The 12,190-nt window shown below is 39.5% G+C and overlaps 5 protein-coding genes across 8 annotated transcripts; 3 read left to right on the forward strand and 2 right to left on the reverse strand.

Moving 5' to 3' along the window:
• The first annotated feature begins 1,374 nt into the window (after window positions 1-1,374).
• Window positions 1,375-2,668, forward strand: LOC129730517 (18S rRNA aminocarboxypropyltransferase). Its single transcript, XM_055689910.1, has 3 exons — window positions 1,375-1,815; window positions 1,865-2,049; window positions 2,117-2,668. The coding sequence occupies exons 1-3, from the start codon at window positions 1,508-1,510 to the stop codon at window positions 2,404-2,406; spliced, it is 783 nt and encodes a 260-aa protein (XP_055545885.1). The 5' UTR covers window positions 1,375-1,507; the 3' UTR covers window positions 2,407-2,668.
• LOC129730515 (peptidyl-tRNA hydrolase ICT1, mitochondrial) lies at window positions 2,656-3,656 on the reverse strand. The gene is made up of 3 exons (XM_055689909.1): window positions 3,258-3,656; window positions 3,015-3,194; window positions 2,656-2,956 (listed from the first exon to the last, which is right to left on the reverse strand). The coding sequence occupies exons 1-3, from the start codon at window positions 3,654-3,656 to the stop codon at window positions 2,699-2,701; spliced, it is 837 nt and encodes a 278-aa protein (XP_055545884.1). The 3' UTR covers window positions 2,656-2,698.
• A 45-nt stretch (window positions 3,657-3,701) lies between these two features.
• Window positions 3,702-5,677, forward strand: LOC129730514 (tRNA (guanine(26)-N(2))-dimethyltransferase). The gene is made up of 4 exons (XM_055689908.1): window positions 3,702-3,938; window positions 3,992-4,179; window positions 4,232-5,311; window positions 5,367-5,677. Exons 1-4 carry the CDS (start codon window positions 3,702-3,704, stop codon window positions 5,527-5,529), a joined length of 1,668 nt encoding a protein of 555 aa, XP_055545883.1. The 3' UTR covers window positions 5,530-5,677.
• On the forward strand, window positions 5,571-7,395 carry LOC129730519 (cilia- and flagella-associated protein 276). Its single transcript, XM_055689916.1, has 2 exons — window positions 5,571-5,930; window positions 6,905-7,395. Exons 1-2 carry the CDS (start codon window positions 5,719-5,721, stop codon window positions 7,215-7,217), a joined length of 525 nt encoding a protein of 174 aa, XP_055545891.1. The 5' UTR covers window positions 5,571-5,718; the 3' UTR covers window positions 7,218-7,395.
• LOC129730518 (serine/arginine-rich splicing factor 2) lies at window positions 7,264-12,190 on the reverse strand. 4 transcript variants are annotated; one of them, XM_055689913.1, is made up of 5 exons: window positions 11,907-12,190; window positions 10,041-10,171; window positions 9,591-9,978; window positions 9,397-9,526; window positions 7,264-7,535 (listed from the first exon to the last, which is right to left on the reverse strand). In XM_055689913.1, exons 1-3 carry the CDS (start codon window positions 11,958-11,960, stop codon window positions 9,624-9,626), a joined length of 540 nt encoding a protein of 179 aa, XP_055545888.1. In that variant the 5' UTR covers window positions 11,961-12,190; the 3' UTR covers window positions 7,264-7,535; window positions 9,397-9,526; window positions 9,591-9,623. The 4 variants fall into 4 exon arrangements, with proteins under 4 accessions (XP_055545888.1, XP_055545890.1, XP_055545887.1 ...); XM_055689915.1 differs by having other exon boundaries at window positions 7,264-8,551; XM_055689912.1 differs by having other exon boundaries at window positions 9,397-9,529.

Genomic DNA, 12,190 nt, shown 5'->3' on the forward strand with positions numbered 1-12,190 from the left:
AAGCTTCAATCGTTACCGCGTTTCGTTTATAACTTCAGCTTTAGCATTAATCTAGTTTAAGCACTAATAGTTTAAGCAATAATTTTTAATTTAAATAAGATAAATATTTTAATTCGTTGAATATTTGAAGCAATTTTTTTTATCATCCACCGCACAGTTCTATTCTTTCAATCTGCATGACACTGCCAAAACGAAAGATGACAAAACGTAAACCGCCGAGAGCAAGACGCGATGACAGTTCTCCCCACCGCTGCTGAATTCAAAGCAACTAAGATGCAAGGTAAGATGCGCCGACCGAGGGGTCGTAACAGTATAGCAAATACATTTCAACGTCAGTGCCAAAGGGAGTGAAAAGTACATACACTGATAAAAATACAGGGTTTACCTAGGGGCTAGACACCTTTATTTTCAAGACAAATATTTCGATAATATTACACAATATTGGCTGATATATTTTGATATTTATCGTTTATCTGTCAGTTGACATTCTCCAACGATAATATAACGCATGATGTAACGGCAATGAGCTGTGATATAGATAGAGGGGTGCCCGAAAATGGAACGGTAAATACTTTTTAATATTGAATATTGGAAATATTTCGCAATATATCAAGAGTGTCTTACCCCTAGGGGTTTACCATGTAGCATGACGAGGGGTTTATTTCGAAGTATATATCGTCGACTGTTTGTTCGTCCCTTGTCAGCCTGTTCTCTGTGGTAAAATGTTTGTCGGTGGTAGATTCAACAACAAAAACGTTGTTAAAACATGGGAAAAAACGTTTGCTAGCTTAAGCATATTAATCAGTCTGCAGTTTACAGTTTCTGCGAAGCGGGATTCACGAGTTTACACTTCGAGCGAAGTGAAAATTAGCTGGAACTGACAGAATATGAACGCACTCGAATGTCAAGTTTTCGCTAGCTGCTACTTTTTTCACTAGTGTGTGCGTACGCGAAAAAAGTAAGCCCAAGTGAAAATGGTACGATCAACAACCTTCGACTTCGCTGAATCGAATTTGTTTACAGTCCCAAGCCAAGTGAAATTTTTTCAGGTTGCAGTTTTCATGCACGTGAAAAACTGAACATTTTGTATGAGATTTTCACTTCGCTTGGAACTCTGAATAGGGCTTTACAGTAAAAATACCTTGTTTTTATGGTTACAATGAATAACATTGTCCATTTACTGTTCCCACCGCAAAATGCATCGTGAATATTTCTTTTGGGAAATACCCCTTTCCTCTCTTGGAGCGTTACGTAATTTATAGATTCCGCCTTATAGTCCATTTAGCGAAAAAGACAAGACATATTTGAAAATTACGCTAGACGAGTTAGACGAGTCTGTGACCATCTGTGACAGCACAAACTATTACTGAAGGGAGTAGCGGAACTCTAACGAAACGCACGTGTCATTATATTTTGTTTATATTTTTATAACTCAAAAAGTAACTACAGTTGGGCCGTCATTCTACATAGGTTTCGTTTGGATGGCCTATTAAGCCTATTAAGCGAAATGAATAAATCTCGCAGTAAGATTCGAAAAAACCATCGATCAAACTCTAAAAAGGAAGAACGGTTAGCTGAAAAACTTTCTGAATTAGCAGTAGATTCAGATGAATCAAACGCGGGGGAAGATGGCTCCGCAGCGGATTCTGATACCAGCACCTCTGCAAATGAAAAACCAAAAAACCAATTTGATGTAGGTAAGCCAGCGCAGTTCCCTGTCAGTATGTGGGATCTAAATCACTGCGATCCGAAAAAATGTTCTGGCAGAAAGTTGGCTCGACATGGATTGATGGCTAATCTACGTCTTGGGCAGAAGTGAGTTTTGGAAGAAGAGTAAAACGTTTGAATAACAATCATCCTTTAGATTTCCAGGACTAGTTCTTACACCTGTGGGCACAAATTGTGTCAGTCCTCTAGATAAAAACATTATCGAAAGTTCCGGTATAGCTGTTGTTGATTGTTCATGGGCTCGACTAAGCGAAACACCATTTAATAAAATGAAATCTCCGAATCCACGACTATTACCATTTTTGGTTGCTGCAAATCCAAGTTAATATTTTTAAGTTGAACATGCATTGCTGTTTGGTACTCAATCTGCAAACTTATTTGTTTTCAGTAAATTATGGCAAACCATGTAAATTATCTTGTGTTGAAGCAATAGCCGCTACAATGTACATTACTGGCTTTAAGGAAGAAGCCACATGGTACCTAAATAAGTTTTCCTGGGGACACTCGTTTTTAACATTGAACCAAGAACTTCTGGACTCATATGCCGGTTGCAAGAACAGTAAGGAAATTCTCGAAGTACAACATAAATACTTAGAGAAGGCGGAGGCTGAACATAGCAATCGCAACCGGAATGTGGATTTTCCTACTAGTGAAAGTAGCAGCGACGAAGATGAATAATGTTTCTGCAGTTAAGCTATATCGTTCCGTATACCCACAGAATATAGTTTATTTGGGGTTAGGAGGTGCAAACAAGTATCTATTCTAATGTAGCACCAGCGCAAAAACGAAATCTATTTAAGGTTTCTCCATCTTGCTATTTTGTACATATCCTAGAAAATCACGATTTGTTTTAATTCAAATGAAAACACTATACATATTAAATAATCTATTCGCTAACTAGCGAGACAAGCAAAATAACATGCAATGTTCAATAGCTAAACTATTTATTTAAACTTCAAAAGTATGTAATTCACAATGTGGGATCACGTCGATCCGCTTTCGTTTGGGATCTACTTCTTTTTAACGATAGCCGTTCTCGGATTGATCTCTCGTGACGACGGCGTAGTTTTTCTACAGTTTCCGGGGACAATTCAACTGTCTGTGGTTTTTCCGCTTCACGAATGAAACTGCGTAGCTTTTCCAACGCATCCGCCATATTCATCTGTTGGGAACGAGTGAGCTCACTTTTAATGACTAGATACCCTTCCTTGGTAATACGACCTCTTTGCTGTGGACACAGAAAGGATTACAGATTTGAAGTTGAACTATGCCTTCTATTTACTAACCAATTCTGCTAATCTCGTGCGAACCGTTTCGGATAACCAGTTAGCTGAATCTAGATGGAATCGAACATCAACCTTTGTACTGACAGTGTTTACATTCTGGCCTCCAGGTCCACTGCTTCGACTGTAGGTAATTTGCAACTTGTCTAGCGGAATAAATCCGGTGAATTTATCGGTTGTAGACTGTCGGAAATAAAATGATGATTAAACGAATAAACTTAACGTAATCGAACGGGGCTTTCTAACCTTTGGCGGAGCAGGAGTATACAATCGTAAATTGCTAGAGGGGTAAATGTTTCGCAAAGAAAGATCACTTTCAAAACTGTACTTTCGTTGCAGTAACAAAGAAGACTGTCGCGGAATTTGGCAGCAAGCACGTTTCAGCATAACACTCATAGCAAGTTTGTTCATTTTGTTAGGTTTACTACTGAAAAAGCAAGTAAAATAATACGGAAACCACGATAATTTGAACTGAGTTTTAAAACTTTTTCTGATTGACAGAAGACAGACATAAGGCAAATAGTGAAAATCTGACGTCTGATACATAGGAAGCAGAATCCAGCTCTGGTTGTTTATTGTTTTTCGCGGTATGGTATCGCAAAATTTTATTAACTTTTCCACTTTAATTCGGGTACAGTTGGCCATCTAAATTTTATTCTCACAATAAACTTGATCAAAAACTTGTTAATCATGGACAATAACAGTGTGGAAAAGCTCAAAACCATTCGTGAAGGTAGCGCAGAGATCTTAACTGCCGAACACGTGTTCTACAATCCAGTGCAGGAGTTCAATAGAGACTTGAGTATTTGTGTGCTATCTACTTTTTCCCAATTATACCATCGGGAGAAAAAAGCGACTGTTCAGAAAAGCTGGAAAGGTGATCCACCTGTTGAAGAAGTCGAACTTGTAGCCGGACAAAAATGCGAGGTATTTTAAAACGCATAGACTCTTCAATACAATCTTAGGTTTCATTATTTTAGAAAGGACTGCGCATTCTAGAAGCTCTATCAGCCACAGGACTTCGAAGCATCCGATACGCAAATGAAGTTCCCGGAGTAAAGGAGATCATAGCAAATGATCTGTCTAAGTCGGCTGTAGAATCTATACAGCAAAATGTAAAACTCAATAAGCTAGAACACATTATAATTCCTAGTTTCAACGATGCAATGTAAGTTTATCATTATTTTTTAGCTTTATTGTACTAAAGTTTATTATTAAAGGACTTTGATGTACACATCAACACATCCAGATAAACAATTTACGGTTATTGATCTGGATCCGTACGGTCACCCAACCCGATTTTTGGATGGAGCAGTGCAGTCTGTTGCAAATGGCGGTATGCTGTTGATAACGGCAACAGATATGGCTGTCTTGGCCGGTAATTCTCCAGAAGCATGCTACGTAAAATACGGCTCAGTACCACTCAAGACAAAAGCTTGTCATGAAATGGCTCTACGTATACTCTTAAGATGCATTGAGTCCACGGCTACACGCTATGGTCGCTACTTGGTGCCTCTGTTAAGCATTTCCGCTGATTTTTATATTCGAGTGTTCGTCAGAATTTTTACCAGCCAATATGAGTGCAAGAAAAGCAGCAGCAAACAATCAATGGTGTTTCAGTGCACCGGATGTGAATCTTTCACTCTTCAACCATTAGGCATTCTAAAGCCCAATCCGTCCGAGCAAAATCCTAATCAAATTAAATTTGCAACCCCCACTGGTCCATTTGTGTCTAGTCGGTGCACTCACTGCAACCATCAACATCACATGGGAGGCCCAATTTGGTCCGGACCATTGTACGACGTAGACTTTCTTGGCCAGTTGCTAAAAACAGTCGAAATGAATTCATTCAAAAAGCTGACTACCATCCGTAGAATTTACGGTACACTATCCGTAATACGAGAAGAGCTTCATGATGTTCCACTTTACTACACGTTGGATCGTCTGTGTGGTACTCTTAAATTGGAAGTGGTTTCTATGATGAAGTTCCGTTCTGCTTTATTATATGCCGGGTATCGAGTGTCCTACTCGCATGCCTGCAAAACTTCCATCAAAACCAATGCACCAGTTTCAGTCATTTGGGACATTTTGCGCTGTTGGGCTCGTACACATCCAGTAAAAAAAGAACGCCTTATAGAGGGCACACCCCTTAATGCTATCTTGGCGAAAGAATCCACTATTGAATACAATTTAAATGAACTGCATCCTGATGCAAATCCACCGAGTCGAAAGGAATCACTGAGCCGATTTCCGGAGAATCCAGCAGCTCACTGGGGTCCTGGAACGCGTGCTACACTGATGTGAGTAGAATCGTTGCGGCAAAGGATGCAATTGTAACATATAATTTATTTCCAGGGTCAGTGACAACAAAATGTTTAAAAGTGTTCAAAATCAGAACAAGCGACGAAAGGGTCGGGGCAGTGAGAAGAAACGAGACTTATCGGAATCTACAGAAGGATTGAAATCACCTGACAGAAAACAGTCGAAAACTGATGAGGCAAACGAAACAGTAAATTAGTGGAATTTCTGCGGCATGTGCGCACAAAGCGACAAAAAATCGATCAAACATGCACTGACTTCTGGTCACGCCATTTTTCTGTCTAGTTGCGAAGTTTGCAGATGTTTTGTTATTGCTAAACTGACGAAAAAAAATCCTCTGTAATAGTGATTTATTTTCTATTGTTGGAGAAGAATAAAAACTTTGAAAATGAAACAATGTGCTTCCGATATCAAACGTGAACGTAACGAAAATCACATCCCCAACATTGCCGGTGAAGGGTGTTACTTAAAGCAGCTACCTGCACCAACCAATACCGACGCCTGTCTGCTATGGTCTGACGGAATTAGCCCGAACGAACGAGTATTCTATCATCAAACCCTCTGTTCTGCTCGGAGGGCAGCAAATTTTTTAACTTTAGGGTAAGGATAATGTATATATGGTAATTATATTTCCCCCTTTCAATTTTTCTTTTGATAACGAGTAAATGCGTTCATAGATCTAAAAAACTTAGTAGTAAATAAATTGGTAGCAACAGATTCGAGACTGGTATTAGTATAAGGTTTGTGAGACTATCTGGCATGCCCTTCACACTCACATTTTTTGTATGTAAATTTTGAATTGCAAACAAGAAAAACCGGGAATCATTAGAGTATTCGGGTTAGTAACGAAAGGCTGAAACTCAAAAGGCTGAAAAGTATGCATCATAACGAAAGGCTGAATGCACAAATGGCTGAAACCACAAAAGGCTGAAAAATGTAAGGCTGAAACTTTTGTGATTAGAATCATAATCATTGAAAAATTCGGACACATGGATAGCAAATCTTTATAAGGTGATTATGTTCAATGTTCGAGTATTAATTGGTTTGTCCAATGGAAAATTAATTTTCGGCAGCATTTGAATCTATACGCACTTGACTCTTGTACACGTTTTCTAGACGATTCAGGGCGAGACGGCCGAAGGCCGCGAGTGTGCGCCGACGACCCGCCGTCGGAAGCGCCGGCCCCTGTGGGTGGGTAGCCCCCCGCAAAAATCACCTCTGTATAGGTTCGTTCGTTTTCCTAGGTCTACTGACTCGTAGGGGTGATCACCTAGTTTAGACCGAACGAGCGATAGCGAGTAAGGACATCATACATCTCACAATCGAGTCGGCCGTAGGCCGCGAGTTTTTTTTTAGAAATGAGCTTTGTGAAATTCAGCCTTATGATTTTTCAGCTTTTCGTGATTCAGCCTTCCGGATTTCAGTCTTTTGAGTTTCAGCCTTTCGTAGTAGACCCGAGTATTCATATGTTTTAGTTCAAGATAACTTGTTATGGTATACATTTTCATTCAACTTATGCAAATTGGTTTCGAAATAACAATTTTTACACTTTTCGACATCATGCACTCTTTCAGACCGATACCTCGAGACTCGTTAGACATCAACTTAGCCTCCCAGTATGATCATTCGACCGAATTGTTCAAAGGAAAAAACGAAGTTGTTCTGCAGGAGGAAACCCTTGGCTGTACAACATTCCGTCGGTTGCGAAACACTCGTGATCTAAGCCCGGAAAAGATAATCCCGCTTAAACATCCACTTCACATTGGTGGACTGAGAGAAAAACCTTCGCCCAACAGTGTCAAGCTTATGAACATTGGACCACACACTCCTCTCACCAATCCAGGCTATTCTAGACAAACTGGAGATGGTAACTTCTTTAACTATTAAATCTTTTTTAGAATGTTCGGATAAAATAAATTTCTTACCAATGCCATTATGATGCAGAACTTCAATTACGATTTATTTCGTTGGTTCTATCCATTCATATAGTTAGTAGTTATTTCGTGTGTGTTCATTAGCTTAAAATATAGCATTTACTTGAATATAGTAGCAGAAATGAAAGATTTATTTGACGGTGCACAAAAATCCCTAATCAAATGCAGTGAACTTACCACCACCGGTATGAAATGTCGATTTCTCCAGTTTCAGCAGTCACTCTTGTGGATAAAGTTTCGAATGTTGTAGGTTGAAAATCTTGGCTCTTATCTGAAAATATAAAACTTATCGATGTTTGGAAAAGGTCGGCAAAAGCAGCAGCTTAACAGTAGTTTATCTGTAACCTAGAAAGAGTAATTTATTCGGCAACACAGCAGCTGAGACCACGATTGTCACGTCGACTCGAACATACTAAAGGACGCAACTCGGAACAGTCTGTCTACTGCAATCTCTGCTAATCTGCCTTATATTTCCGGATGCCCTCCGCTACAAGTTATCCCCAACATCTCAGCATTTCAAAAACTCCTTTCACGCACTCTCTGCCTTTCAATAAGTTTTTTCGTAGCTCTGCTCAAATTCAACCACACCCCGGAGAAAGTTCAGGCTCAGCATCATACTTTTGGAAATTTCCCCTCTTTCTCTGCTCTGGTGCTTCGTGTTTGTCAGCAACTTCGTCGGTACAGACATGCAAAATGCTTTAGAGCAGTTATAGGTAAATTAAACAAAAAAATGGATTTGAAATTTAAACACTGAGCACTAGACTGTAGAAAAAGAAGGAAAAGAAAAGAAAGAGAGAAAGAAAACTCGACAGCAGCAACAGCATCAAAAGCCGGCCGCTTCCAGTAAATCCGTTGGGACGGTGGGCTGTATGTCACCTTGCAGAAAAGTTACTACTACAGCTGCGGTTGTCTCCGGAACAAACGGCGATCTGCACTCTGCACGACACATTCATCAGCCCTCAGGACCAGACACCAGCCAGCCAGCGATACAGCGATCAGCAAGGCAGCAAATATGAGTGATTTCTTTTGGTTTCAAGACGGCAAACGCCTTATGCGGCTTAAAAAGTCCACGCATCGGTTCTGCCAAATGGACGCGCGTTGGTTTCTTGTAACGAAGGACGACCGGAACATGAAATGACGGGGACGTACGCTCTCTGCAACACAGCAGCGATTTGAACAGTTCTCTTTCTCCCCGCTCGCTCAGTCAGTGTGCTTGTAAGTTCGCTGTATCGCTTTCTTACAGGCAAACGGCAGTAGGAGCAGCAGCAGCATGCAACCGCATATGCCCTGTAGTTGGAATATTATATACTTTTGAATTTTGCTTGACAGTGTACATGGTCACGAAAGAAATAAAGAAACCTGCTTAAATTTAATAGATGTTCAACAGCAGTAGCACTATTCTAGATTTTGGACGTGCGAAATTTTGACATTAGGGGTTTCCAATAAAAGTGCAGCTGAAATCAACGCTAGGCACGATTATAAAAATATTAATCACTCTAAAAAAATACGGATTTAGAGTAAGCATGCCATCGAAGATTTGGTTTGGTACTCATGATTATAGAAGCAAAAATTGACAAAAAAATTATCAATGAGTTGAATTGATAGAATTTTTGCCTAAACACTAAATGGCCCATTAGCAATGAAAACACATTGTGCTTGAATATTTTCCAAAATATTTCAAATCGGAAACTATTTGTTTAATTAAGAATTTAAAAACCAATTTTTTCGACTTTACGCAATCTTGTCGTCTGCTTTTACTCAAAATAGAAGATAGCCACTGTTTTCAGTAAAAAAAAAAGTCATCTACCTTCTCTGGTTTTAATTTTCATTTTGCTGATTTTGGGTATCAGGACCATGTGAAAATCACACAACGCTAACACTGGCCAAATCATCAACTTTTTCAAGCTAGTCAAATTTCAAACATTTACGCACTTCATAAATTTTAAGTACTACTATGGATTATTTGACATGATAGAAGCTATTCTATACAGAATTATCAAAACATTCAACATACTAGTTTCAAAATATTTTTTTTGTATCGTCATTCGGTTTTAACTAAGCTGTTAATCACACAAACGCTGTGTGCTTGTAGTAAGATGATAAGACTACAATAAACAAAATTCTAACTTTACCTGTCCAATGCTTTTCGCAGCATATTATCCAAGTGCGTTTGTCCGTTTCTCATGTTATTTTAATTAAATTGGGAGTTTTATAATAATGTGTACAACAGACACATACGCCTGTTCGGTTTGGCTGGATCAACTGCTGTCAAATAGAATAAAATCAGACATCCGATAATCGCTAATAACTGCTCAAAACAACTTACGGTCCACTATCAAATAAGCAGCACGCTGCTAACCTAATAGTGCGTTCCTCTGTCTAGCGGGCTACGCGATCTCGACTCTTTACCGCGCGATGATTTGCTTCCGGAACGAGATCGGTCTCGGGAACGTGACTTCGATCGTGAATAAGACCGACGACCACCTCCTCCGCGTGGGCGATCCAGCGACCGAGAGCGTCTTCGATAGCGATCACGAGAGCGACCTCTTTCGCGTCCATTGTATCGTCGTCCTCCACCACCACCACCTCCACTACCACGTTGAGGCGAAGTAGGCCGTCCATAACGTGCCATTTGGACACGAAGCTCCCTGCCATCTAACATTCGTCCGTCCATAGCATCCAACGCGTCTTGGGCATCCCGTTTATCGTAAAATCTTAATACAAATAAAAAATATAAACCCTGCTATATTATTTGATGAAATAAATTCAAGCTTACCGGACAAATGCGAAACCTCTGCTTTCACGGGTATGGCGATCACGTGGAATATAAATGTCACCCACCTCACCGCATCGCTCAAATACACGACGTAAATCGTCAGGTGTTGTACGGTACGTTAAGTTATCGACCTGAAAGAAGTTTTTTGAATCATTACCAAAAAAGTTATCTCCATAATTGCGCAATGTTTATGCGATGTGGGTTTGTTCCTGGTTGATAAAAGTTTGTTCATTCATAACCAATCGTAACCAACTTCAGTTAATACTACTGTGAGTTGTAACAAAGTTTAGTTTCACTTTTCACTACATTATTAAACGCACACTGCCAAAAATGTGCAGCAGAGTAAATTGTGCTTTATTTCGTTTCATCAATTTCTTGTCTACGGTCTTTCCAAATTCATGATTGAATGCTTTCGCAATTTGTCATTTTGTAACAGATGCTATAATTTTCAACACGCACGCGCCTTCCATTAAAGCTCTAAAACTTCAATTAGTAGTCTATACTCTCAGGTCTCTACGATAGGCACAAACCAAGCATTTTTCCCAAGTTTAGCTGAAAAGTTAGCGATGATGATCAAACAAAAAAAACATGAAATAAATAATAGTTCGTATTAATTCAACATATCCGTTATTCATTAGAAGTGCGAAGCAGTCCATTATTAACCACACCGTGAATTGATTTTTTCAATGCATGAGACCGTTGCTCGAATTTATTTAGGCACATATATTTATAAGCTTGCTTTTTACTTTGTATGAATAATTTTCACGTTCAACCTAGTGCATTCCGCCATGTGTGAAAGTAGGCATCCCTAATTGATAAAACTTGTCGCCGGTGTAAACCTAAGGGGCGACATCTGGCTTCTTACTCTTCTTCCTCATCCACCGCGATGATCCCTGTTGAATTTTTCGTAAGTGATGCCATTCACTTGGAAAATACTTGAATGTTTTTAATGCTTTTATCACCATTATGCACAATTCCTCCTGCAGGCGATAATTTTACCGTCTGAGGGTTACCGGAGAGTCTGCATCTTTAATATACTTAAAATCGAACGTGTCATCCATCAATGATTATGATTCATTCATTGACCCATCTGAATTGTACTCTCCGCACAAACAATATGCCTCAACAGGTATGTTCCAAACTTAATCCAGAACGGTTTCAAAAGTAGAACTAAGCTCACACTACACTATTTACTCTCGACATTGAGCAGCGATCTGCTGTTCTTATGCTTCACGCAAAACCGTCATAACTCCTTGTGCACTTTTGGATCTTTTGGTAATTGATATTAGTGAAGATCCAAGTCGGATCTCTTACTACGCCCGTATATGTACTTTTTTTTAATGTTCACTTGAAATTACTTCAGATTATAACAGGTGACATCATTAAAAACCATAAATCAAAACAACGAACAATGTTGTTCAGCAACACTGCCAGCAAGCCTGATGATAAATTTCAACGCACTCGGGGTTTTCAATTTCAACCAATCAGCGAGTGGTTCCCAAAGTGGATGCAAATCTATACCCAGTTGTCTCCCCTTAGGTGTAAACTAACCAGAGCCGTCGTTCGTCGATGGTATCATATAAAACCAAAACGCTTTGATGCCGCATTAACAGCAATGTACAGCGCCAGACTGTCAGGACTGTCGTCTCTGTATTTTACATTCCACATAGTTGCCACGTAAATGAATTCTTAACTCTTATGCGTAAATGCAAAAAAAAACTAATGTTACCGTTGTTTTCATATATTTCAACACAACCGATCTAGGCATCGAATCCAGCACCATCAAAATGATTCTAGACAATTTAAAATTAATATATGACCTCCATTTTTTATAAGAGCGGTCATCATGGCGGCTTCGAATCTTACCTTGAGCGATATCATTCCATCGATCCTAGGCGGAGGTCGGCCGTAACTACTCATGTTGGAATCAATTTTTGCGACGCTGTGCCAGATAGGCCTCGTTACACTTCAGAAAAAAATGACTATCGTAACTTTTAAAAGCAGTAAAATTCACTTTTTCTCACAGAAAAACTACGTCGTACACCGGCTACGACGTGCTCGAATCAAAATGATAGTCTGCAAAAGACTCGCACCCGAATTGAGATGGGTAGTCAAAAATGGCTGTCGCATTCGTTGAATAAGTCGAAACG

This window comes from Wyeomyia smithii, chromosome 3 (genome assembly GCF_029784165.1).
Source record: "Wyeomyia smithii strain HCP4-BCI-WySm-NY-G18 chromosome 3, ASM2978416v1, whole genome shotgun sequence".
Classification (NCBI taxonomy): Eukaryota; Metazoa; Arthropoda; class Insecta; order Diptera; family Culicidae; genus Wyeomyia; species Wyeomyia smithii.